The 25,776-nt window shown below is 36.0% G+C and overlaps 4 protein-coding genes across 7 annotated transcripts; 2 read left to right on the top strand and 2 right to left on the bottom strand.

Moving 5' to 3' along the window:
• Window positions 1-6: 6 nt before the first annotated feature.
• On the bottom strand, window positions 7-4,318 carry LOC112052432 (uncharacterized). Its single transcript, XM_024091505.2, has 5 exons — window positions 2,650-4,318; window positions 2,075-2,246; window positions 1,569-1,789; window positions 1,212-1,342; window positions 7-402 (listed from the first exon to the last, which is right to left on the bottom strand). Exons 1-5 carry the CDS (start codon window positions 2,788-2,790, stop codon window positions 219-221), a joined length of 849 nt encoding a protein of 282 aa, XP_023947273.2. The 5' UTR covers window positions 2,791-4,318; the 3' UTR covers window positions 7-218.
• LOC112052429 (uncharacterized) lies at window positions 3,192-7,237 on the top strand. Its single transcript, XM_024091498.2, has 5 exons — window positions 3,192-3,347; window positions 4,365-4,545; window positions 4,911-5,131; window positions 5,920-6,050; window positions 6,197-7,237. The coding sequence occupies exons 1-5, from the start codon at window positions 3,192-3,194 to the stop codon at window positions 6,363-6,365; spliced, it is 858 nt and encodes a 285-aa protein (XP_023947266.2). The 3' UTR covers window positions 6,366-7,237.
• Window positions 7,238-7,377: 140 nt separating this feature from the next.
• Window positions 7,378-10,527, top strand: LOC112052430 (uncharacterized). 2 transcript variants are annotated; one of them, XM_024091503.2, is made up of 5 exons: window positions 7,378-7,602; window positions 8,375-8,531; window positions 8,861-9,092; window positions 9,340-9,430; window positions 9,882-10,527. In XM_024091503.2, the coding sequence occupies exons 2-5, from the start codon at window positions 8,388-8,390 to the stop codon at window positions 9,991-9,993; spliced, it is 579 nt and encodes a 192-aa protein (XP_023947271.1). In that variant the 5' UTR covers window positions 7,378-7,602; window positions 8,375-8,387; the 3' UTR covers window positions 9,994-10,527. The 2 variants fall into 2 exon arrangements, with proteins under 2 accessions (XP_023947271.1, XP_052738228.1); XM_052882268.1 differs by having other exon boundaries at window positions 9,343-9,430.
• A 5,185-nt stretch (window positions 10,528-15,712) lies between these two features.
• Window positions 15,713-22,269, bottom strand: LOC112052425 (uncharacterized). Of its 3 annotated transcripts, none has more exons than XM_052882264.1 (7): window positions 21,903-22,269; window positions 21,071-21,190; window positions 20,623-20,756; window positions 19,954-20,099; window positions 19,751-19,813; window positions 17,529-19,063; window positions 15,713-16,890 (listed from the first exon to the last, which is right to left on the bottom strand). In XM_052882264.1, the coding sequence occupies exons 1-7, from the start codon at window positions 21,999-22,001 to the stop codon at window positions 16,864-16,866; spliced, it is 2,124 nt and encodes a 707-aa protein (XP_052738224.1). In that variant the 5' UTR covers window positions 22,002-22,269; the 3' UTR covers window positions 15,713-16,863. The 3 variants fall into 3 exon arrangements, with proteins under 3 accessions (XP_052738224.1, XP_052738226.1, XP_052738225.1); XM_052882266.1 differs by having other exon boundaries at window positions 19,954-20,087; window positions 21,903-22,268; XM_052882265.1 differs by having other exon boundaries at window positions 19,954-20,090; window positions 21,903-22,266.
• Between the last annotated feature and the right edge of the window lie 3,507 nt (window positions 22,270-25,776).

A 25,776-nucleotide genomic window follows, 5' to 3' on the forward strand; every position in this document is an offset into this window, starting at 1 on the left:
AACATACAAAATTATTATATATTTATTGGCTTAGATATAAAAGGTACAACAATAATACTTCTTTAATTCATTTATTATTCTCAAAATATTTTTTTGTGTTTTTCTTATTAAACTAAAATAATCTTCAAAATGTTAATTTTTTTACTTTTGTCTATTATGATTTGTCTGCATATTAATGTTACGGGTGAATTACGTACAGAGTTCTAAATAAATTGACGTTAAACTGGTAGAGGACTGCAAGGCAACCTTCCCCCTGCCGCTGGGTTGAAGTGCTTGGTGTACACGTTGACATTGAGGTGAGGTCTTCGCGGGAAGAAAACCCTTTGACCAGCTTCATCTATGAAATCTGAATATTCCATGGACCACTCACGCTTCATGCCACATTTTTCACAGATTTTTGACCTGAGAGATTAAAGCATAGTTGTTTTTATTATTATTTTACTTGTAATGCTCGTGAGAGCTGTGATAGCCCAGTGGATATGACCTCTGCCCCCGATTACGGACGGTGTGGGTTCAAATCCGGTCCGGGGCATGCACCTCCAACTTTTCAGTTATATGCATTTTAAGAAATTAAATATCACGTGTCTCAGACATTCAAGGAAGCCTGCATACCTAGAGAATTTTCTTAATTCTCTGCATGTGAGAGGTCTGCCAATCCGCATTGGGCCAACGTGGTGGCCTATTGGCCTAACCCCTCTCATTCTGAGAGAAGACTCGAGCCGAATATGGGTTGATAACGAACGAACTCGTTTTAATGAGAGAAATATCGTGAGGAAGAATAGCTTGTGGTAGGTACTTCTGAAGTTTTAGGGGCATAACTTTTTATTTAGAAAGATATGTCCCTAACGCAAATGTGGGCATACTGCCCACGTGATGGTATTTGGAAAACCATTCCCTATAACACAGCAACTAGCAGTACATGCAAGCGATAACTAGTGCCTGTCAACTGGAGATGTAAGTTATACTTCATTGTGCCTGCAATCTGACCGGCACACCGTAGATTTCAGACAAGAACACAACTATGTTGCCTAACAATATAATTAAGCACGGCAATATCTCCGGATAAGCTCACAAAGCACACCACTACTCGTTCTATAGGCTAAAGCTGTCTTGTGCCTGTTAACCTGAGTCTTAAGTGTTAATATTCTGATTCTGATTTCTGATTAGTCGCGCAAAGGAAGGAAGGTTAACGACTGTGGAACAATACTTACATGTAATGACTAACAGAGATGACATGCGCTAATGGGAATCGGGATTCCTCTGCGTGCTCTAGCGCTGCCTTCAGAAGTAGAGTAGCAACGCCCTGACCTGCCACTTCGGAAGCTGTTCCCAGAACCTCTATCTGTCGAAATAAAAATTCATAAAAGGTAGAAATATAAAACGTCTTCATCAGTCTAAATTATCATTGCATTTACCAATTTTCGCTTTAGATTTAAATATCTATAACAATAGAAAGGTAATCTAATTATATTATATTCGTAGGCAATTGTTAATAAGTCATGGATGTTAGCTTTAGAATCTTACTTTCACTGATTTTTACTTGTATTTTTTCTTTACAAGACACTCACATCGTACAAAAAATTGACATTATATTTGTTGAATAAACTGGGACTCTTCAAACAATGCGCCATAAAGTACATGCGATATCGCTCCGCGTTGCAGACGGTGTAGTGCGCCCAGTCCTCGTACTCGTCGACCATCCACGGAAACGTCTTGTTCGCCACACTCACGCCAATTAGCTTCTTCTCTTTCGTACGATGAAGGAATTCAAAAGCTAATAGACGATCACCTGGGAGAACAAAATGATATCCATTATGTTATGCTGAGCCGAACATGGGTTGCGAATGATTTACCTACTACAGTTGCAGTATATTTATTGATGGTTAATACGATTATAAATAGCACATCCCAGAATACGCTTAACATATGAGTTATTTGAAGCCATTTTTATTGTTGGTATATTTAGTGTACTTTATCAAACTTAATTAATTCAGACGAAAGTCAGAGTGGAGAACTAATCCATAACCCTTCTTACACTGAAAGGAGATTCGTATTCAGTTGCTATAGCAGATACCTGTATTGGAATATTTGTCAGTGAGTGTCTCCAGGTAGGGGCTGTTGAGACACATCCACAGCCCCACCACACTGGGCTCCCGCGGCCAGTAGTGTGTGAAGAGGAATGACCTGATGAGCTTTGCATGGCACTGGTTCCCTCGTTCGATGGTCACATCTTGTAAATTGAAGCACTGCACAAAAAATTTGAATTAACTCAGAAATCCCGTTGCTTTTTGTAATATTAACACAGTGAAAATATAATAAATTGACACAAATTGGAATACTTGGATATCTTAAATAAATATTTAGCTACGCCAGTTTTGAAGAAGGTAACGACCAAAACTTCACGCTTCCTAAAATGTACTCTGTTAGCAATAGCTAAAGTGTCTAACCATCTATTAAGAAAATGAAACAATCTTATAATGTGGCAATGGCAAGTTCAATGCTAGATCCTGCTAAATTTATAGAAATACTTTGTGAAGCTATCGGAAAACATGAAGGACATCTAAATCATCGATAGAAAAACTGTGCTTCCGGGGAAGTAAATATTCATCATTTTGCTACACATTATTTTGCATTGGATATAAACTGTACCGGTTTCTTGTTTATAGGGTAGTAATGAATGTCACACGGTGTTTGTTTCTTTCTAAAACGCTTGGCTTGTGAATTTATGCAGGGTTGAAAGGATCGTCCTGGTAGCAAGAAACCATTCTTTAAATTCCAAAGTCGATTCATTGCTCAGGGCTTCAAAGGCTATTTCATCTTCATTTTATTTAAAAACTGAAATTTAATTGGTTTTTGTTGGTTATTTTTTGTAATGTTATTGAAATTGACATCAAAATGACAGAAAATTCGAAGAAAAACTTGTAGAAATCTTTATGATTTCTGCAAGTTTACGATTACCAAAAATTATGAAAATATAAAACCTTCACGGTTTTAATAGCCTGTTTCACGTTCTTGACATGTTTCAAAATAGGAAAAAATAGCTTATTTGTCACAGCCGTCACCATGCCCTGAATTGTATTTTATATATTTCAAAATTTCTAATAGAAACAATCAACCAAAATTCGTAACCATGCCTAATTTACACAAAACATAGATTCCAAAATTCCTGTGTTCACATTTACCATCAAAATATGTCAGTGCTCCGTTTATTGAAACTATTGCCGGCTAGTTGTGCGGTGAGGAACTCGGTAGCTCTTACCAGCGGTCCTCTCTCTCCCTCTACACTAAAGCAACGTCTACGCAATTTTGCTGATACTCCTAAAAGAGATCCTACCAGGAAAGTCATGGTAAGTTGAAGAAAAAAAAGAAATAGCAATTTTGGTGTTATAAGTGGTTAGAAAAGCTAATGATTTTAATAATTGTAGACTATTAGAAAATATGTTAGACAAAAGAAAAGAAAGGGCTCCAAGTCAAAAGTATGAATTTTTAGAGTGTCAAAGAGAATATATTATATGTGGTTAATCTACTCCGTAGATGATAAGTTTACATTATAATACGCGTAGAAGTAAGATAGTAGATGTTGCAAATGATGAAAAAATATACACATATTGTGTTACATTGTACACGTAACACTCATGTAGGCAGGTACTCATTTCTGTATTGTACCAGTTGTTGGTCATTTGTCAGAGCAGCATCCAGTTTGTTTCTTGATAGATTTAGTTAGAAGTTAAGATGACAGTGACAACACGTGAATACAAATAATAGGGTCAACTTCCTAACTCCAGGCTGCTACTAAGCTTAGACACTTTGTTTGTAGGCTTGACATAAGATTCTAACCTCATTAACTTATCCGTAATTAGCTACATACGGCACAGAAGAAAGGTCAAGAAAGTTACAAAGGTTGAGGCGGTAGTCAAAAACTAGGTTATTATAATAAGATGTGAAAATACTCTTTCCACCTGCCTTCTGAAATAGTCAATCTTGATATAAAAAGTGTTTGTTAACTAACCCTATGTACTTGAAATTTTGAAAATTTTAATTTATTTTTTACTCGTTATGCCCACAACTGACTGCTCCATTGGTCCAGTGGTTATCCTTTAGGGTTTCGGATCACAAGATCCTGGATTCGAAACCAGGGTTGGGATGTATATTTCTTTCTTTTTTCATTATCATTATCATCTGATAGCGGTCGTCAATGAATTTAACATAACTCTAAGCCCGCTTACAAGCATTGGAGTAGCGTAGTGAGCCTAAGCTCCATATTTCCTCTCCTTTAAATAAGATAGGCCAGGCCAGGCCTGTAGGGAGCCTGGCCCTGATAATGACAATGAATGCTTACAAAAAATACCCATTTTTATTATAAGGCGCACGGCACAGAAGACGAAGTGCGCGTGAGGGTGAGACGAGCCCGGCCCGCCGACGTCTCCCGGGTGACTCGCTTCGTGCGGGAGAACGCGTGCCTCGCGTGGCCCGGTCTGGTCAACGGCTCGGAGACGCCCAACCTTATCATCCTCTCCGACTACGTTGCTAGAATGTTGGCTCAAGGTACCGTTGAAATGTGAAAGTATGTCTGTATATTATTTTTTCACGACTAAGCCACTGATTGAAAATATTATTGGTTTATACTTAAATGGAACCAAAGAACATAGAAGATAATTTTTGGAGTAATATTTAAAAAAAAAATTGTTTCTAGAGGATTGGATATACATGAAACATAGTGTTTTAAGATCGCTGTAAATATCGTTATTTTTAAACTTAAATTGTAATAAGTTACAAAGGGATGGAAGCACACAATGATTTCCTCGCACGAAGTCGTGAGTGTTTAACTCCGCTAGAAATAATATTATGAGTATAAGATGTATTTGATCTCATAACATGACAAACGCTTAGTCAGGAATCCTGTGATCCAGGTCACACTATGCTGGCTGAGCAACAGGCGGACAAACGGGGCTGGTCGCAGATCCGGGGGCTGGCGCTCAGCTCCTCCACCTGCTCGTGGGACGCCCAGCTGCTGGAGAAGTGGGCGCAGTGCATGCGCTGCCCGAAGACTAGGAAACTGATGCTGTTCTCCGCGCACTGCTTGCAAGCTCCCGACCTGCACGATAAATACAAAGTCCATAAAGTTTTACAGGTAAAATTACTAATAGCCTCTTTCATCTAAAGTGACTTTGGCTGAAGACCTTTATTTAGTTTTAAATTTTTTTTTCAAGTGATTCTCAGTACCAGTGAAGTTGGAGTGTTATACCCCCGTGCTTCGAAGATCACGTGATAGGTAGGTAGATACGCATTAGGGATAAGAGGGGCTATCCCTCACGTAGAGTCGTGCTCGTACAGGGAGATATAAGCGACCTAATACGATGAGTCGTATGGTTGTCGCGAGGAGAAACAATAACGATCCGTTTAATGTATATCTGATATGGATATATTTGGTAAATCTATCCATTTGCCTAGTTAATGTGGTCCTTCTCATATTTTCTATCAATCACGTCTATTGTAATGAATCCTGGATACCTAACTGTTTAGGAAATCAATCTAAGTATAATATTGAGATTGTCTAACCTAACCGCAGATATTGCGTTTGGAAATTGCTAGTATTTTTTGAGTAAGAGTATTAAGTATTAGCATTTTATTATTCAGTTTCAGTTATTACTGCCACCAAATAATATTGCTATATTACAAACCGAAGGGAAGTTGCCAATAACATTATAGGCACGTGAGATTTAACACCTACGTTTAAAATTAACGGGCACAGTGTAGCGCCTTGTAAGACACTTTTTTTACAACCACAGCAAAGTGCTGCTGTTTTATAGGCGATCGGTCTCCATATAACATTAAGTAAACCATCTTCTGTTCGTTTTCGTTTCTTTCGAAGATATAGATCATATTACTATATAAAATACAACATACTTTTATTTACAGGTAGTTTTGATGGTTCCTCTCGATGCACCAAAAAGCTCAGAAATAGTTCAGATGCTCGTCCGGAACTCGATTCAGCGCGGTCGGGAAATGGGGTTTTCTCTTTTGCGGTTTGACGTCACTGAATATTCAATGTGAGTATTGGGAATATTTTATTTGTAGTTTAACCTTAAATTAAGAATTTAAAAATAAGCAAAAAAGATAGTTACTTTAACTATAACAGGAAACCAATGGATTTATGAAAATATCAGATTTAATTAACATTTTTTTCTTTTTTCAGAGCAAAAGCACTAGAAGATCTACAATTGAAAAAAGAATATGAACTCAATTACGAAGTCTTACCCGACGTTATAAAGATATACTCCACCGATAACAAGGAAGACACCATACAACCCAATGGAAAAATATTAACAGTATACACATTTTCTTTAACAGACAAAGAAAATTGAAAATAATTGAAAGAAATATCTACAATTAGAAAAAAATATTGGAGAAACAACGAAAATAAAAATGGACTTGCAAGAAAATTTACATCGAAAATCGCTCGTAAATAAGAAGGTTAAAATAAAAATCAAATGCCTATGGAAATATTCAATCGACGAGAGTAACTAATTAATAAAATATAATATAATTAGTTAATGGTGACAGCTGTTAATAAACCGTAATAAACTATAACATGTTTTATTTAATCTAGTATATAAAAAAAATTCTACCTCGTCAATAAAGACGAGTAGGTACAAATTCTATGTACAAAATCTAGTGTAAAAACAAGGAAGCAGCCTAAAAAATATTTATGGATGTACCTATCTATAAAAAAAATTGGTATAATATGGATATTTCTTAAAGCGTGAATGTCATGTAGCAGTATTCTCTTAAGACCCTATTATCTCTTGGCCGAATGAATGGGCAGAGTGTAGAGGATCTTAGATTAAAATAATTAAAGCACAAATTTTCTTTTCACTAGACGTAATAAATATTATAAAGCCATGCCTAATTACAGCTTTCTAGTCTTGACAGACTCTGAATTATCGTTCTAACAACTTTATCTAATTAATTAACAACGGAATTTGTATGCAATTTTCGCGCCCCAAGTAGCTATTTTTTTAAGTTGGTCCATCTATAGGTCTATCGGGTATAACTCTTTTATATGGCAACCACGTCAATTAAATTAAAGTAAAGCTCATCAGAATTTGTTATCCATTTGACTAAATATTTCAATATCTTTATCGAAGTTGCTCTCTATGAGTTCAAAAAAATAATTGAAATAATAATTGTGAACACATTTGTGGATTGATTCAGTCTATCTAATTACAAAAGTACTTGTATAGTTAACATGTAATTTAGATATAGACACATTTATTGACATTTCACTGGTCTGCAATATTTACATTACTCCAAGCATTGATTTACGATTCGGCACAAGGTATAATTCTATGACTCCAAGATTTAAACAACGCTTATACTAGTTTCCAAATATGTAGGTACTTACCTTTCTAAAAGTAATTCTCAATGAACGCTGTCCATGTAAAATTATTTATTGTAGTTTCTCTGTAAGAATTACTTAACGTGTTGCTAACAAATTCTACTAATACTCATTAAATTCCTCATTGTTAAAAAATAGTCAGTAAAATAAATTTCAAATTTCAAAGAAAACTCATGCCAATTTTACAGTGGTTAGCGCTAAGTGTAAGTAACTCATTCATCTGTTAAATTAAATTTTAAATGGCGATCAAATTCAAATACTTAGCATAAATCGGATCTCACCTCGAAACGGAAATGATTCGTAACTTACGACGCTTAATAGAAACTTGGCAAAGTAAAGCAATGTAGGCAAAAACATCTGAATAAAACGGTCTACAATAGCATGCAAGAACTAAGAAGCAATCTCGCTGGGAAACCTGGAACGTTGGCTTGGCTCGGCGGCGAACGTTGTGAAAGATTGATCGCTCGCAATCGACAGTTATATAAAACACTAAGTTTGAAACATCGTGTGGAGTTTGTAGAGTCTGCGCTGTGAACGGACGGAACAGTTTTTTTATAAGCGGTGGGTTCAAACGTAATTGAAAAACGTAAATGACTAAAATACCCAGATGCCATACCGTTTTTGCTTCATTACTTCTATTGTGTAACACCGAACCGCGAGAACGTGACTTAATTTTTTTGAAATCATGTTTTCATACTCAATTGTAGGTGACTATTTGTGTGCATGTTTATTCGTGACTGTTATGGCTTAACAGTTGAAGTAGGTCTAGTAAGGTTTTACAGATTTTACTATCACTCGTAAGATTTATAAGCCATTGTTTTATTATTTATGTTTGAAGAAAATTCGCATATTTATTTCATATCGTTAAAGATAATTACTAGATAGTGCAATATCTTGGGACAATGACGTCTAAGTACGCTGACAAATTTGGTTATAATAATTTATTGCTAAATTAACTATTTAATTGTTGTATAGTTCCAGTATTAGAATGGCGTTCAAGTTATTAGCCCTCGGGCTTCTGCATATTGCTGTAGCCAACCCAACCAGCTCCCTTCAGGGTATTCAGGACATGCAAATGGTGGACGACACCGTGGCAATAGGAAGCTACGTCCGCGCCGTCAGAGCTGCAGCTGTGAGATCTTTTCTATATTATAAACTACCAGTTTGTCTTTTTTTGGTTTTGTCTTAAATGTTGTTCAGCTAACGTAAGCAGACTCGCTTTCAGACAAAATAAGTACATTAAAATGCGTGTTTGTTATCGTAATTTCATTATTCAACGTTCAACTGAAAATAAACAACGCAACTTGCTGACACCACAGCGCGACATACATAGCTGTGGATAGCTTGCTAGCGGTCGCTAATTCACCGCAGCCTTGCATGCGACTTCTGATTAATTACAATTTCTTACAATCAATTTAATAATTTGTGGTATTAAAATTAACTAAGAAAATAAAATTTCAGCCACATCAGCAGAAACAGGAGCAGGAGGACTACAAAAAGACATACGAAAGTGAAAGTGACGGTGTGATCGGTTACTCCCGCAAGAAGAGCGGCGGCGGGAAGAAGGGCTACCAGCACTTCGACTCGTACCACAAAAAGGCTGGAGACCATTACGAGTTGGAAACCGAGGACTCGTATGGGAAAGACGAGGAGGGACAGCAGGGCGCGCACAGCCACCGCCACGAGAAGAAAGGTGAATTGAGAGCAGGCCCGCTTATTAGAAGACCGCTAAAAATTGCCAGAAAGCTTTTCAAATGGATATTTTAGAAGTTAGATAATTTTAGTATTCACGTAAATATCTACTTTGAAGATTACCTACCCACCAAAATACTTAGTCATAGAGACAGACAATTTGTAGTCACAATAAGTGGAAAATAAAAAGATTTTCGGTATCTATATAGGTGTTTTATTCGACATTAATGATTAGAATATTTTCATAGCAGAAAAGCCTCGCGAACAAAAACCTAAAGATGAAGAAGACGTGGAACGGTTGAGAGACGACATACCTGAAATTGAACATGAAGAACTAAAGTGAGTAAAGTTTTGAACTTAATAAAAAGCTAGATTTGGTTTTAGTTTTTAGAATTAATAAACTAACGTAATCCTTCCAACTAAGCTGACGACGTCAGTCAACACTTTTGGTGGTATGAGAACCCACTAAAAATAATTAATAATTATTACGCCGTTTTGTTGAAGTAACGGTTTTTATCTCAGCTTCATATTATAATAGAAAATATAATGTAACGGGGTTTTATATTTCCTTTTTTACTAATCATCATTATTTATTTATTAAGATCAAGTTACAATATTACAATTATCAGAACATATTATTGACAATTTTTAATATTTTTGATTTATCGTGCCGTGATTTAGCCGTGATTATTATTGTTTTGTAAGGGAATATAAGTACCCAGAGATTTATATTAGTAAATGAAATACCTGCTTCCAATTTTGAAATTATTAAATGACTATTTTATTCCAGAGAGGGCGCTCCTGACGGCAACGGAGGAGTTGAGGCTCATGGACACGATCCTAACGACTACATCCTTCCGGAAAAGTACACCTATGGTTCCGGGGAAGAATACGATTTTTAACAACATAATCACGCCAAACAGAAATATCAAGAGAATTGCAAACCGTTGTAACAAAGCAAGAAGAAGCAAACTCCACCAAAGAATCTAATAATATCGTCATAATTTTATAACATAACTTTCAAGTTTCAAATAATTGTAAAAGCTTGATAAACCAGTAAAATCACTGTGATAATATATTAGAACAAAATAAATACCTAATTATTTAAACACCTTTTATTTTCTTTTTCGAAAAGAAAACGAGTAATTTTAAACAATGAATACTGACGACTATGATAATGTTTGCTCGTGTGTTATCACATTGAATAATACCTAATTTCTGCTTTTGTTCAAATAGCAATAACAAAACTTTTTGACAATGACATAGCAAACAATTGACATTGACACTTGACAGTGACATTTGTTTTCTTTCGTCGTTTCGGGACTGACACCGACTGTGAAGCAGCAAAGCAATAATATTCGAAAGCGGAAAAAAATATAAAAACTTCTTTTATTATCCCGTTACAATTTGTGATGTGAGGCGCCGAGAGCTATACTACAAACATGGGTATTAGAAACATCGATATCATTGCAACGATAATATTAAATTTGCTACATGGCGCGTACACGGGTAAGTAGACAATTATTTAATTGAATCAATTCGTCCAGGACGTGATATCCGAGAGCTTTATTCTTTTTAACAGAGCATATCCTGTCCTGCAACGTGACCCAGCTGAATCCTTGTCCGGGGAACTACCACGTATGTAACGCGACTTCTTTGCAGTGCACTTGTTTGGATGGATATGTCCAAACTAGTGATAATAGATGTATCGATAAATCTGTTATTGCAACTGCATCAGATCACGACGCGACGGCGGCGGTCGTGTCGATCTTCACAATAGCACTGGTGGTTGTAGGCCTTGTGTTAGTTATAAGGAAATACAACTTAATTGAGTATGTTCGTCATAAAATCAATTTAAGGCGAAACAATGATGTTATGTACGAAGATGTGATGATCGGACAGGATGATCCACCCCTGGTTCCATAGTAGTCTTTACAGAGCCCAATGGCACTCTTAGTCTTCAAGCTTCAGATTCTCAACAGATTATTCTCATGCAAACTATTAGCACAAGCTTTCAATTTAATTTTGAAACATATTCATCATTATTTTCTAGCGTTTTGTGTACTGTTTTATGTAATGCTTAGACATTTTAAAGACTAAATTTTTTTTAAACATAATATAAAATTATGTATGATTATTGATCCAAATCTTAGTATTAACCCCCAACATAAAAATTGAGGGGTTTTATAAGTTACATGTGTCTGTCTGAGTGTCAGATGCAGTTCTTTTGTTTGAAAGTTGATATAGTCTTTATGATAATGTTCTCTATCTCTTGTTTTTGCCTATTCGGCAACAGCTACTCGAAACACGCATCAGATCACACACAGGCTTCAATCATGTACCCTCATGTTACTTATGTACCTCATTTCTGTGCAGAATGGTCTGACACAGAGTGGACAAGTTAGGGTACCGTCAACATAATTATATGTGATATTGGGGAGTGGTTTGGCTTTAAGAAGTTCATAACGATTGCCTAGATCTTGCCTGCATTTATTTTCAAAAAAAGGTGCTCTGCTAAATTAAAGATATCCATTTTGATTGATTTTCTACTAACATCTTCCAACAAGTAGTCTAGTACAGTTGGCCAAATGTGTTTTCTGTACATCCTTATATCTCAAAAACTGTCCACCTTGTTGATGTTCTCTTTAGATATATTCACTTAAGATATAAAGGACAAAGATTTGATAGCCAATCTGAACATATCAATATTGGACATAAAAGTTGTTAATGATTGAATTCTTGAGTGTTAAGTTACACAATTTGAAATTTTAACTTGTGTATTTATCAGCATGCTAAATATTTATTTTGTGTACACAAATGGAATTTATCTATGAAGCCTAATTAATTATTGACAGAATTAATAAAGTAATCATCATTCTTATTATAACATTACAAAGTAGCTGATAGCTGGCGTCAGTTTTCCTGTTTGAATGTTCATTATTATTGACAAAGTATGCAATTTTTAATACTCAACTAAAAATTATATTGTATAATTATAATTTATAATGTTATTTACTTGTGAAGTTAATATTTTTAAATACATTGAAAGGATTTAAATAAGATTCCAATGTTTATTGTTTTATTTAGTCTGTCTATATTATCATCTATAGCAAAGCAAAGCAAAGTATGAATAGAATACAATGCTTAGACTTTTCAGTTATAGTGGAATCTGATTAAAATGTAGTCCAAGGAAATTGACAAAAATTACCAAGAGGTCATCACAAAATGATTACAAAAATGGTTTGTATGTATGTATTTATATCACTGAATATTAATTCAGTGGTATAAAATCAAATATAGTAATTAAGTTTTATTTTTGAAAATCATTGTATGATCCAAGCTAAATTCCATTTTCTAACCTGCATATTAAATACACATTTCTTCTCAATCCTTTATAACATTTTCAAATACAAAGATTCTTCCAAACAAAATACAATTTCTAATTTTTCAGTTAAATTTAAGGTATAAGAATATTTTTATTTTTTAATTAATATTTTTATTGCCTATTAAATAAAGGTCTAGTTTTATTTTATATGATAAATTTAGAGTTTGCTTTGTCCGCTCAATGTCACCAAAGACTGAAATGTGGTTACAAAATTGTAATTTTGTTCTCTCTAGTTTAAGTCACTTTTGTAATAAACACAAACAAGATAGCTATTCCCTCTGGAATCTGCAATATCTTGCTAATTCAACAGGATTTAATAATATCAATAAACATCAGGACACCAGATAAGTTGATCCAATAAATGTAGAATGAATAATAATTTAGTCTACGTTTAAATTTGATTCACAATTCTATTAAAATTAAATAAAAAATACATAGCCGCTTTAATATTGCTTAATATTATAACAACTCAAACTGAGTGAGACAGAGGGTTCTGTATCTTAGAAGGAACACATTATTTCTGTATGTTATGTTTTTAATAAATTTAATCACTTTCTGCTATAAAATGGAATTTTGGGAAAAAATACAACAATGTATTTGAAACCACTGGATTTCAGATGTGAAGTCTTTATTTTAGTGGGTCTGAAAACTAAAATCATTCATTTAATTTAGTATATTGCTATAGAAAAAAATAGTATTTATTCAATGGCAGCTCGAACATGTTAGTTTTTACTATGTGTATTTTAAGATAACAAACTATAAGACCACAAATGGTTTTACCGTAGTTCCCATTCACATAGAAATATGAGGATAAAATATAGCCTATTTTACTCGCTGATAATGTAGCTTTTCATTGGTGAAAGATTTTTTAAAATTGGACAAGTAATTTTGAAGCCTATTTGGTACAAACAAAAAATCGTTCCTCTTTATAATATTAGTGTAGCAACAACTAAGATGGTAGCATAGTCAAATTAAACCAGTGTTAATGTATGAGAGGAAATTTGGAGCTTTGACCCACCACACTACTCCAATATGAGCTGGTGGGTGTTTTTCTCGTATTAAAACTCTTTAAAAAAAACGCCTGGCCTGGCCCTGTAGTAGCCCTGCAGCATTTTGAAAATAGGCTGATAGTGATAATCTGACTGTCTAATATTAGCTAGAAGATGATCTATTTCTCGCAGACCATTAAAAGTTGAAGTACTTACTACAGACTTCAACTAGAAATCTAAGCTCTTAACTAAAACTAGTGGAGCAAATTACAATATACGAGAAAATTACTCTTTAAATTATGTTCATTTACCACAATAGGTTCACTATTGATTTGAAAACAATAATATTCTATATAATACTAGCGGATGCCCGCGACTTCGTCCGCGTGAAACTCGATGTAAACTTTCAACTACCGCTACCCTACCCCTACCCTACCGCTACCCTACCCCTACCCTACCCCTACCCTACCTCTACCCTACCCCTACCCTACCCCTACCCTACCCCTACCCCTACCCCGTTTTCTAATTATTATTAATATGAACTTTATACAATAACAATAAAGCTCAAATTGACTACGTTTTAGTTACAAATCATTTGTATGTATAGTTTTTAATTAACAAATAAAATATAAGGGTTGATCGTAGAGGGGTGAAAATTTAGGGTTGTATGTATTTTTGTATGCTGTGTCATAAAAAAATAAAAACATAAAAATTTGCCTAAAAAATAAAAAAAAAATTTAGGGGTGGACTACCCTTAACATTTAGGGGTTTGAAAAATAGATGTTGGCCGATTCTCAGACCTACTAAATATGCACAAAAAATTTCATCAAAATCGGTCGAGCCGTTTCGGAGGAGTTCAATGTCGAACACCGCGACACGAGAATTTTATATATTAGATGTAATATAAAAATGAATTGCTGTTTGTTAGTCTCGTTAAAACTAGAGAACAGCTGAAAGGATTTATCTAATCTTGGTCTTGAAATGTTTGTGCAGATATAGGGAAGGTTTGAAAGGTGAGAAAAATTAGAATAATTACTGGGAAAACCATAAAAATATCCCTTTTCTATTTCCCATACAACCGTTTAAGAATCAAGGGGTAGGGTAGGGTAGGGATAGAGAAGAAGTGCACATAAGTCAAAGCGAAGTTTGACTGGGTCTGCTAGTTAATAATATTTTAATTTAATGATATTAATGTTTTCAAATCCAACTTTTGTAGTTAGGCACACTACAACTTCAGCCAGGTTTTCGTGAAACAGATAAACACTAACCAACATAATGTTAGGTATTTTAAAAATGTAGTTAGGAAATATGTCACTAGTTATAAAAATATATTTTATTATTACCTATAGATTACTCCTTGTTTTATACGGAATCTCATTGCTTTGCAAGCAAATTAAAAATTTAGAATATAGTTCAGATTTAAATTTAATAGCCAAAGTGATTAATTAAAGTAGTTGTTATGCATAAAATCACAGTGAAATAGTTTATTTTTAATATAATATTAACTGTATAATGTGAGTATATCACACAATGTTGTGTTATGACTATATGACTCGTACTTCATCATGCTAAAAATAGCACAATTTAAATCAATCAAATCAAATCAAATCAAAGTTTGTATACACAAACTTGAGTAACGACGAAAAATAAAGAAAAACACCTATACAGGTGTTTTTCTTTATTTTTCGTTGTTACTCATGCGATCAGTTGGCAGACTATGATCCGCAGGGTTATAATGTATCTTTACGGTGTACCATTCAAATAATAAGTCACTACATCGTTTTCATCGTATTTTAAACGAAATGACATGAGTATCTTCATTTTACGTAAAGTGGAAGTAATGTAGAAGTGGCAGTAGCAAGTAGTAAGATTATTTAAACGAAAAACAGTTATTTACTTTTTTTTCCTTGAAATAATCATGTGAGTTGATCGTAAAACAAAAAAAAACAATATTTATTTTCTAAATAAAAAGAATATGATAATTTTATTTATGTTGACCTGTCTTCCAATAAAAATGGCACAAACAAACATGTTTAAATAATACAGTTTTCCCATTTCTCGTATAATTAAGTACCTAATGAATATTTTTTTCGCTCAAGAATGTCTCTTTGCCTAATATTTGTATGTAATACATATTATTGTAATGTTGTGTAATAATTGTAATGTGTATGTTAAGTAAAAGATTACCATGATAGCTATAAATTATGCAAAGTTGGATCTATATATTTTGAAATAAATACTCTGTGATACTGCAAAATATCGTTTTATTTCAGAATTTTTAGTTTTAAGTTTCTAGACCACTATATTATGTAAACTTTTTTTAAAAATATATACCATTAGAACTAACATCATCATCATCATTATCATGAACAGGCGATGGACGTCCACAGCTAGACATAGGTCTCATGCATGGACTTCTAAACACCACAGTCTTGAGCCGGCAGTATCCAGCGGTTTCCTGCAACCCACTTGATGTCCTCTGTCCACCTAGCAGGGTCGCCATTCCAGCACCTTGCGACCCCAACGTCCATCAGGTCTTCAAACTATAGGTATACTAGCCCCGATTGGCTTGCGACTTTCTGAGCTAACCCTGCCTAACATGCAATCAACAATATATCTCATGAAGAGAAAATAGACAAATAGGGTAGTTGACTCATCTACTATATAAAAATAAGTCGGGTTTTCCTGACACTGTAACTCCAGAACGCACGAACCGATTTCCACGGTTTTGCATTCGTTGGAAAGGTCTCGGGCTCCGTGAGGTTTATAGCAAAGAAAATTTAGGAAAAGGTAGGTGTAGAGTAGGGGTAGGGTAGGGGTACAGTTGGGTAGGAGTACCTAGTTGAAAGTTTACATCGAAGTCGCGGGCGTCCTCTAGTATCAAATAAAATATAAACAATATTAATTTCGTGTAGTAGGTACATGGAATAAGGGTCCGAAATATATCGATTTCAATTAATACGTATTTTTTCAAATTTTCCAAACTTCAAAAACACTGTCGTCCATTTTGTGACGTCGAACTAATTGTTAATATTTTTGTCAAACGCTCCATTTGTATGGGATTTATTGCATTTACGTCATGAAACAGTTGAAATATGTCATGGCCGACAGGCTCGTATCGTCAAAAACATATTTAAAAAAATATCTTTATGTCACGTCTCAAAAAATGATATATGATTTTTTATTCAGTCAACTCAACTAAGATGTCGACATTAGAAGGATAAAGGCGGGTCCGTGTTAGAATTCCCTATAATCAATGTTCAGCAGTTTCCTTTGGTTTGGATGATGATGGCTCCAGGTTAAAATAATTCAGTACTGCATAGTGCTCCTCACGAGTGGGGTGACGTGGAAGGTGGTGAGGAATTTGGCGCAGTAGCTGATGATGAGCACGACCACGGTCAGTGGCCGCGGACCCTCGTACAGAACTGAAACCAAAATAAGAATAATATTGAAGTTTCCTTGGAAGTATATATATGACCATCACAATGAAAAAGAGAAAGGTGTTTGCTGTTAAATTGGAAAGTATATTTTTAAGAGCAACTTCTGATATTCTTGATGGTTCTTTTCCGTAGCAACATCTTGCAGAAATGGTCGTTACTCCGAAGTCGGCACTAGTCACTGACAGACTTGACGTTTTAAAAATACTAATGTTAATAGCTGGGTATCATTTAAGTGCTGTTACTATACAGCATCGTTGCTACGTCGCATTACCTCGTCGCAACGGATAAACGCATTGTAAGTCACACCTGCGTTACAATGGCGGGCGTCTAGTTTATAATATGTGAATATCGACGCTCCTGTCATATCATCACTCATAGGTACCCCAGCAGGTAGTGCGCGAGGCGGGTGTCTTACCTCGTCAAACATCACGAGACGGTAAGCGAATCCCGTCCAGCAGGTAGTGTCGGGTGGGGTGTTGCTGTTACCCCACACAGCATTGGCAGTCTTACCTCGTAATACATTGTAGAACACCACCAGACTATATGCGAACACCAGCAGGTAGTGCGCGAGGCGGGTGTCGGGTGGATGCCGCTGTTACCCCACACAGCATTGGCAGTCTTACCTCGTAATACGTTGTAGAACACCACCAGACTATATGCGAACACCAGCAGGTAGTGCGCGAGGCGGGTGTCGGGCGGGGTGTCGTTGTTACCCCACACAGCATTGGCAGTCTTACCTCGTAATACGTTGTAGAACACCACCAGACTATATGCGAACACCAGCAGGTAGTGCGCGAGGCGGGTGTCGGGTGGGGTGTCGTTGTTACCCCACACAGCATTGGCAGTCTTACCTCGTAATACGTTGTAGAACACCACCAGACTATATGCGAACACCAGCAGGTAGTGCGCGAGGCGGGTGTCGGGTGGGGTGTCGTTGTTACCCCACACAGCATTGGCAGTCTTACCTCGTAATACGTTGTAGAACACCACCAGACTATATGCGAACACCAGCAGGTAGTGCGCGAGGCGGGTGTCGGGTGGGGTGTCGTTGTTACCCCACACAGCATTGGCAGTCTTACCTCGTAATACGTTGTAGAACACCACCAGACTATATGCGAACACCAGCAGGTAGTGCGCGAGGCGGGTGTCGGGTGGGGTGTCGTTGTTACCCCACACAGCATTGGCAGTCTTACCTCGTAATACGTTGTAGAACACCACCAGACTATATGCGAACACCAGCAGGTAGTGCGCGAGACGGGTGTCGGGTGGATGCCGCTGTTACCCCACACAGCATTGGCAGTCTTACCTCGTAATACGTTGTAGAACACCACCAGACTATATGCGAACACCAGCAGGTAGTGCGCGAGGCGGGTGTCGGGCGGGGTGTCGTTGTTACCCCACACAGCATTGGCAGTCTTACCTCGTAATACGTTGTAGAACACCACCAGACTATATGCGAACACCAGCAGGTAGTGCGCGAGGCGGGTGTCGGGCGGGGTGTCGCTGTTACCCCACACAGCATTGGCAGTCTTACCTCGTAATACGTTGTAGAACACCACCAGACTATATGCGAACACCAGCAGGTAGTGCGCGAGGCGGGTGTCGGGTGGGGTGTCGTTGTTACCCCACACAGCATTGGCAGTCTTACCTCGTAATACGTTGTAGAACACCACCAGACTATATGCGAACACCAGCAGGTAGTGCGCGAGGCGGGTGTCGGGTGGGGTGTCGTTGTTACCCCACACAGCATTGGCAGTCTTACCTCGTAATACGTTGTAGAACACCACCAGACTATATGCGAACACCAGCAGGTAGTGCGCGAGGCGGGTGTCGGGTGGGGTGTCGTTGTTACCCCACACAGCATTGGCAGTCTTACCTCGTAATACGTTGTAGAACACCACCAGACTATATGCGAACACCAGCAGGTAGTGCGCGAGTTGGGTGTCGGGCGGGGTGTCGTTGTTACCCCACACAGCATTGGCAGTCTTACCTCGTAATACGTTGTAGAACACCACCAGACTATATGCGAACACCAGCAGGTAGTGCGCGAGGCGGGTGTCGGGCGGGGTGTCGTTGTTACCCCACACTAACATCGGCACACAGAACAACGTGCTCACGTTGGCCAGGCTGAACGATTTCAACACCCTCTGTACAGGCGCTGCAATTAATGTATACAATAATACTTATTTAATTTTGTCTAGGTTCTCTCATGTCATAATATCTCAAATTATTGATTAAAAAAATAAATATTGTTCGCTCGCTAATCATACAAGCGAACTGGTGTACGGAGAGGACGCAAGAGGGCGCCTGTAACTCTCAAAACGTCAAATAAAGAATCCACGTCTACTTACAACGGAACAAAGGAATAAGACAATTTAACAACATGTACAAAATTACCTTATATAACCTTAAGAATTAGTCAAAGTATTAAATTTATTGTTACTTCAAAGTATTACAAATTTGTAGAAAACAAAATAAACTAAATAATGCAAAAAGTATATATAAAGTAAATATAAAGTATATTTTCTTATGTGCGAACGTACAAATATAATTATTTAATATACATACCCATAGGTAATTACGTCTGTATATGAGTAGAAAGAAAATTTGAAAAAAAAAGTATTTGGGCTTCCTTCTCTATATACAAATGGGATGAATTTTTTATGAACTATCCCATGGTGTGGGGTATGGTTATCGGTATTTTTGTGGTATGGTTATCGGTGCATTACATAAGCGATTAAAGTGCTTAAAAACTTAATCTACGGAACACTACACTGCGCGTGGCCCGACAGGCATTTGGCCAGTTTTTACAATACTGCTAAATAAATGGAAAGTACATGGTTACCTTTATTTATAGTACAAAACGAAGTCATGAGGATGTGCACCGTAGATATGTACACCACAATCCCTGAAATAAAATTAAAACTGTACTCAATCAAAATGTAATAATATTGTTATAAGTGCAGAAAAATAAATGAAAAAAAAATATTATTAAACTTCATATCATTATGAATGTAGGGTAAAGTGTGTGTATTATTTCTTTGTTACCAGCAAAAGTAGAGAGGAATTGAATGTAGAAGTCCTTCTCCCAGATGAAGAGGTCAGCCGTGTCCTTCTCAGTCTGCGCCCAGCCCTGGCACTCTCCCCTCCATTGTTGAGGAATGCTCAAATTTATTGGCATACTTCTGAAAACACTTTCTCTTTTATAAATAATTATTTTTCAACAAACACATCCTACAATACACTGCCTTGTGTCCATCAACCTGAGACAGGATTTAAGCCTCAAGTGCCAGTGTTTAAATTGGAAACCATAATATCCTTCAAAACAAAGAACATTGAATATCTTTATTGATGGCCAGAATAAGCATGGTGATACTTCCTTGGACGAGTTATACTACTTTATAAACGTGTTTCATCGTCTCCACTAGACTAAAAGGGAAGAGGCCCTGAGGGCCTTTAAAAATGCTTGATGATGTCAAAGTCAAAATTATTATTTTTTAATCTACATGAAACAAACTTTAGTCTAAGGTCACAAAAAACTTAGCTGGGTTTTTTTCTAATTTAGTTTATCACCATTTAACAATAGGTACCTATATAAATAGCCAGATGTTAATGTAAAGAATAATGAGTTGATTTATTACTGATCAACTAAAACATACAATATTTTAATGACTCAGGTTTTGGATTAACTGATACAAAACACTTGGGTATACTTACATTTGAGTAGAATTTATAGTAGCGTTATTTCTGATATTGCATATTGTGTTGATGGCTATGTTGAACAAACTGTCGTTCCTCCACACTACAAATGTCTCTAATAGTATTAAAATTATGAACAGCTTCCAATATGCCTGGAAATTACACAAAAATTTATTATTAATTAATTAATCAAATACAAATCAAATACAAACATCCATTTGTGAAATTCCTCACATCAAATTTCAATAAACAAAGCCTAATAATAAGTTTAGACAACTGTCCGTCACACACAACTATACTTCTTTAACTTCCCTGTCTCGCATCATTACACTTTTTATAACAAACTCCCCAAGTGCTTAAAGTTGATTCCAACAAGTAGTCTTGTTAATCTATTATTGTCTGTATATGGCGATAATCTTGGGATATATAGGCCTTCATGTGTGGCATAATGTTTAATAATACTAACCTTAAACTCAGTGTTGTAGATAATATGCCTCTGCGCCTCTCTCGACATCAGCACTAGGTCAATCATGACTATCACAGGATCATACTCTATGTATTTATCCACTATGCCTTTGCAGCTGTCCTGAAATACATGTTTACAAAAATTTGTAATATTTTGTGAAACAGTTACTGAGCCACAATAACTTATAAGGGTGGCAGAACCAACTATCACCATCACTGAGAGTCTTATTTAAACTGAAGTGTGATGGTCATGTGTAGACAATTTTCAGGTCTTTTGCAAAATTTTTAAGCTGTATGTATAGCTTGCCAAATTCGTTCCTAACACTCCCGATGGTCCATGCAGGCCGGGAGGGGGGTAGAGTTGCCCCACGCGCTCAATTTTGCTAACTTGGCACATGCACATGTAGAGGACTAAGTAAAGTCCTCTTTTTGACATCATCTATCCACTTTCTGAGATGTCTTCCTGGAGTATGTTTTCCAAGTATCTTACCTTCTAAGATCAACTCCTCGTGATTAGTGTCATGAGGCTGATTGCAGTTGCAATTTTTTTTAGAACTTAAACCAACTAATACCTGATTCTATTACAAGATAGCAACTTTACTTATCAATATTTTTTTGTTTTATGATAGGTAATGTAAAAAACAAAAAATAATATGATACTATACATAATATATTACAAATGTACTGATAACCAAAAATTATCATAACACTGAATAAAAAGATTATTTTAGTCATCACCTTCATCATTAGCTGATAGATCTCTGCTACAGGGCATTAAGGTATATTGTAAGAAGTTCTTCATACAACAGGCCTACTTCAAATGTTATACTTACGCATTTTGTTAATTTCAGTACTGATGGCCCGTAATTCCTGAACAAGGCAGCAGCGGTCGCACCACAGTTTACACATCTATATTCCTTCTTATCACACATTTCACTTCATTTTATTTTACTCTTTTCGGCGTTAAATGTTTTTCTTGGCAGGTTATAAAAAATAACTTTGTTGATAGCTTTGAAATTTCATTGAAGGATAAAAATTAAGTATAACTTTAAATATACATTTTATGGGAAAACGAAAACTTAATACATATTTTAATTTACATTTAAATATAGCTGTTCTACTGTGTTCTACATTAAAAAATCTTTTTAATTTTTTTCATGTTATACTTATAATTGTTGTTTTCAAATTCAAAGCGAACTTTTGACAGTATACGTCAAAATTCAAAATGACATTTGACAATCAACAAAAATACCGTCAAATAATATGTATATTCTGTGCAGTTCAAACATTAAAGTGAGTTTTGATAAATTAAGCAAATTATTTAAACAATTGATAATTTAATGATATGACTGTGATGAAAATAAATTACTAGTTCAGATATTAAATTATGTTCCTTTATTTCTTAGTAACCGCCATCTCGTGAATAATAAGCGCATTACAAAGCAAATTGCCAATTGCGTGATTGGTTATGTAAATTTCAAATAGTTGGCGCTGTACGAAATAGAAAGACAAAATACAAATAGAAGAATAGAAAATTATTGTGTCGCGAGTGGCTGCGGTTAATTTGTACCAGAGATAGATTTGTGTAGAGATCAAAATAATCTAGAAAATATTTGTATGAAAGTCGTGTTAGTTACATTAAATACCTAACTCAAGAAAGGCTGATTTAAAAGTGATTTAGATTTAGAAAAACTTTTTTCTTGAAAATTGGTAGAGAGGTAGCTTAGAACTAGAATAAGAAGAATATACGGAGGTACTTACCTAAGTACCTACTTATTACAACAGAAAACAACAGTGAGATAGGTAGGTCTTCTTCTCTATAATCACAAATAATATCAAAAAAATCCTCATCCGATTCTGGTAGGAATCAACACTCAAAGAGCCAATCGACCTAAAAGCTAAACGCCCCTGCCCTGAATTCCATTTCACGAAAGATTTTTATATTCGAAAGGTAGGTAGACTTGGGGTAACTTAAGTGATTTAGGTACCTACTAATCTCGTCTAAATAGAAGAAGGACAATGATGGACGATGGACTTTAATATTTGAACATTTTCGCCTTAAACGGCAAATTATTATTTGATAAAAAAAACTTTACCCTGAGGACTGGCTTTAACCACAAAATGCGAAGCCATAATAAAAAAAATGCTAACACCTAACAGTTTTCCAAACTTCTGTGCCACACAAAGCCACTTCTGTGTCTTTGTCTCTGTGAGTTAGGAGTATTAGGCAAATGTCATTCCCATACATCTTTCTAGTTTTCGAAACATTAGCGATCGTAGAAAGAGAATCGACGTGACACTTGGCTAGGGGGCTGTACAGATATTAATTTGGTAGATAGGTTCGTATTCTTCTCTATCTGTTAACTTTCTCCAGAGAATGAATGAGACGAATTAAAAACTCACATTGTCGAGTTGTTCAAATAGGTAGGTAGGTTTTAAAATAGATTTATTGGATGTTTTTTTAAAAACGAATGTCCCGATGTGTAAAAGTCTTGCAGCGCTGCGAGTGGCAGCCGCGGGCGGCAGCACTTTCGGCCTATTTTAAAATAATTGCGAGCTAACTGCATCAGGGCAGCGAGCCGACGCCCGCCGGCTTTGCGGCCGCACGGAAAATTGCTTTATTCCGTCAATCTACGCCAGTATTGAATATTCAATGGACTTTTTGAGTGGAAATATCTTTCTTTAAACGTTTTCGTTAGTCTATAGCGAATTTATAGATTCTGGTTCTTTAAATAGTTCTATCAATAAAGTTTGTTTTTACCTCGATTAACCTGTGCTAACTATTGACTATGAATATAAGATTATTTGGTAGAAGATTGTTCAAGTAATGAAAATATTGCTTCGTTCAGAGGGTTTTAGTATTACTTCCTAAAATTATTATCTGAGCAGAGTTGAGAAATTGATGGCGTTATACCATTGTGCTCAGTAGAGCTATCGGTGTTGACCAGGACATGATAACATCTGATATTAGAAGTGATATTAGAAAGTCAAACGGTCTAGTTGGTATGGTCGAAGTCCGTTTGGCTTTAAATGTGCCTATTGTTAAGGTAAATGTACACACAAGCGTTTAACAGTAAGGAGACTGTTGATAGACAGTGCACTTGTGTGTGAGACTGAATTAATTATACGTTCTCTAATGAAACCAACCTTTAGTTTATACACACAAACGCGCTTGGTCCGTCATCTTACCCGTACGTCCAAATTCAGAATTCCCGGAATAGGTTGTCTATGTCGTATTGGGTCCATGTAAATATCCCGCTCTATATCTACTAAATACAAGAGAAGAAGGCTGTGCTCTGTTTGGTATAGCCATAAAATTACTGATAACGCGGATGAAGGACATATTTAAAATGAATGTATCGTATCATATAAACCATTGATTCCCAAACTGGTTCAGGTTGACCCCCTGGAGTCCACAAAAAACTCCTCGGGGGTCTACGTCGGAGTCACCAAATAATAGGGGACTACAATTCATAAGCGGGGTCCATCTACATTTATCTGGTTTTATAGTGGTTTACTACTCTACTTATGTATGGATTGATTGGTTCCTAGCACAAACTGTAATTAATTAAATTAATTAAAATTTATTAATTATCATTCCCTTCTTTTTCGAATACTGCTCGTTCATGGGTGGATTCAGCCGCAGCGCAAGTTAGCGTAGTTAGAGCTAAATTTTGAATGTTTTGTAGACTAGTACAAACTTCAAAACTCTAATTTAATTTATTTGAAAAAAAGTCTAGTTTTCAAGCATTTTTGAAACGTCAGGTCTGTCCACTTGTTCTGACTCTATCACCGGATCGGAAAATAAATTTTATGTAGAAATGTAGCAGGGACCCCCTGCTACATTTCTATCTGTACCGGATCCTCTAAGATTTTGAAAGTGGTCTATGAGAAAAAAAGTTTTCGAACCTCTTTTATAAACCTACGTTAAACTTTACATAATTATATTTAATCCGAGGTGCTGAAGTGCCATGTTTGAAAGTTCTAAAAAATATTAATCTGGTTAGTATTAGATGTGGCAATTGTTTAATTTGCTTTTTAGCCAGTGATCATATTTACACTCTTTGAACACTTTAGTCGTGCACTGAATAGTTAGGCCAAACATGTACCTTCGTTACATAGCGAGTAGGTACCCATCGAAGTGATATCACGAGCGTTTGCAGCAGAGAATGTAATAATAACAAACGATGAGAAACATCCTGCATACGTTGCTTAAACATTTCTATTTTTTGCGAGTGGCCAAAGCTAATTTTCCTACCTACCGGAAAAAATGTCCGCTCTATAGGTTTCAGATAATCTATCAATTTGACGCCAGCCGGTGATTAATAGCTGCAAATTACTGAGAGCACCGGCCCCGGCAACAAACGAGTCAGCTATACATATTTATTAAGTAGGTACTTGCTTTATACTGTGTTCTACAGCCAATATTTCATTAATTTCGAATTTGAATCAAATTACCTATACCTATTACCTTATCAAATATGCCACGTATTATCACTACTACAACTTACTAAAGGGCCTCCCTTCTTCAATAGGCGTAGCTCGCGCCATATCAGCCGTATCAATGATACAATGTAGCTCCTAAAAGGAGCCCTTTACCAAAAATTAGTAAAGTTTTATCCACAATCTAATCAAAAAAATCTGGTGCTTCCCGAAAAAATAAATAAAAAACTGCTTATTTAATATTTTGCTTATTTTTAACAAGTA

Source organism: Bicyclus anynana, chromosome 6 (assembly GCF_947172395.1).
Source record: "Bicyclus anynana chromosome 6, ilBicAnyn1.1, whole genome shotgun sequence".
Classification (NCBI taxonomy): Eukaryota; Metazoa; Arthropoda; class Insecta; order Lepidoptera; family Nymphalidae; genus Bicyclus; species Bicyclus anynana.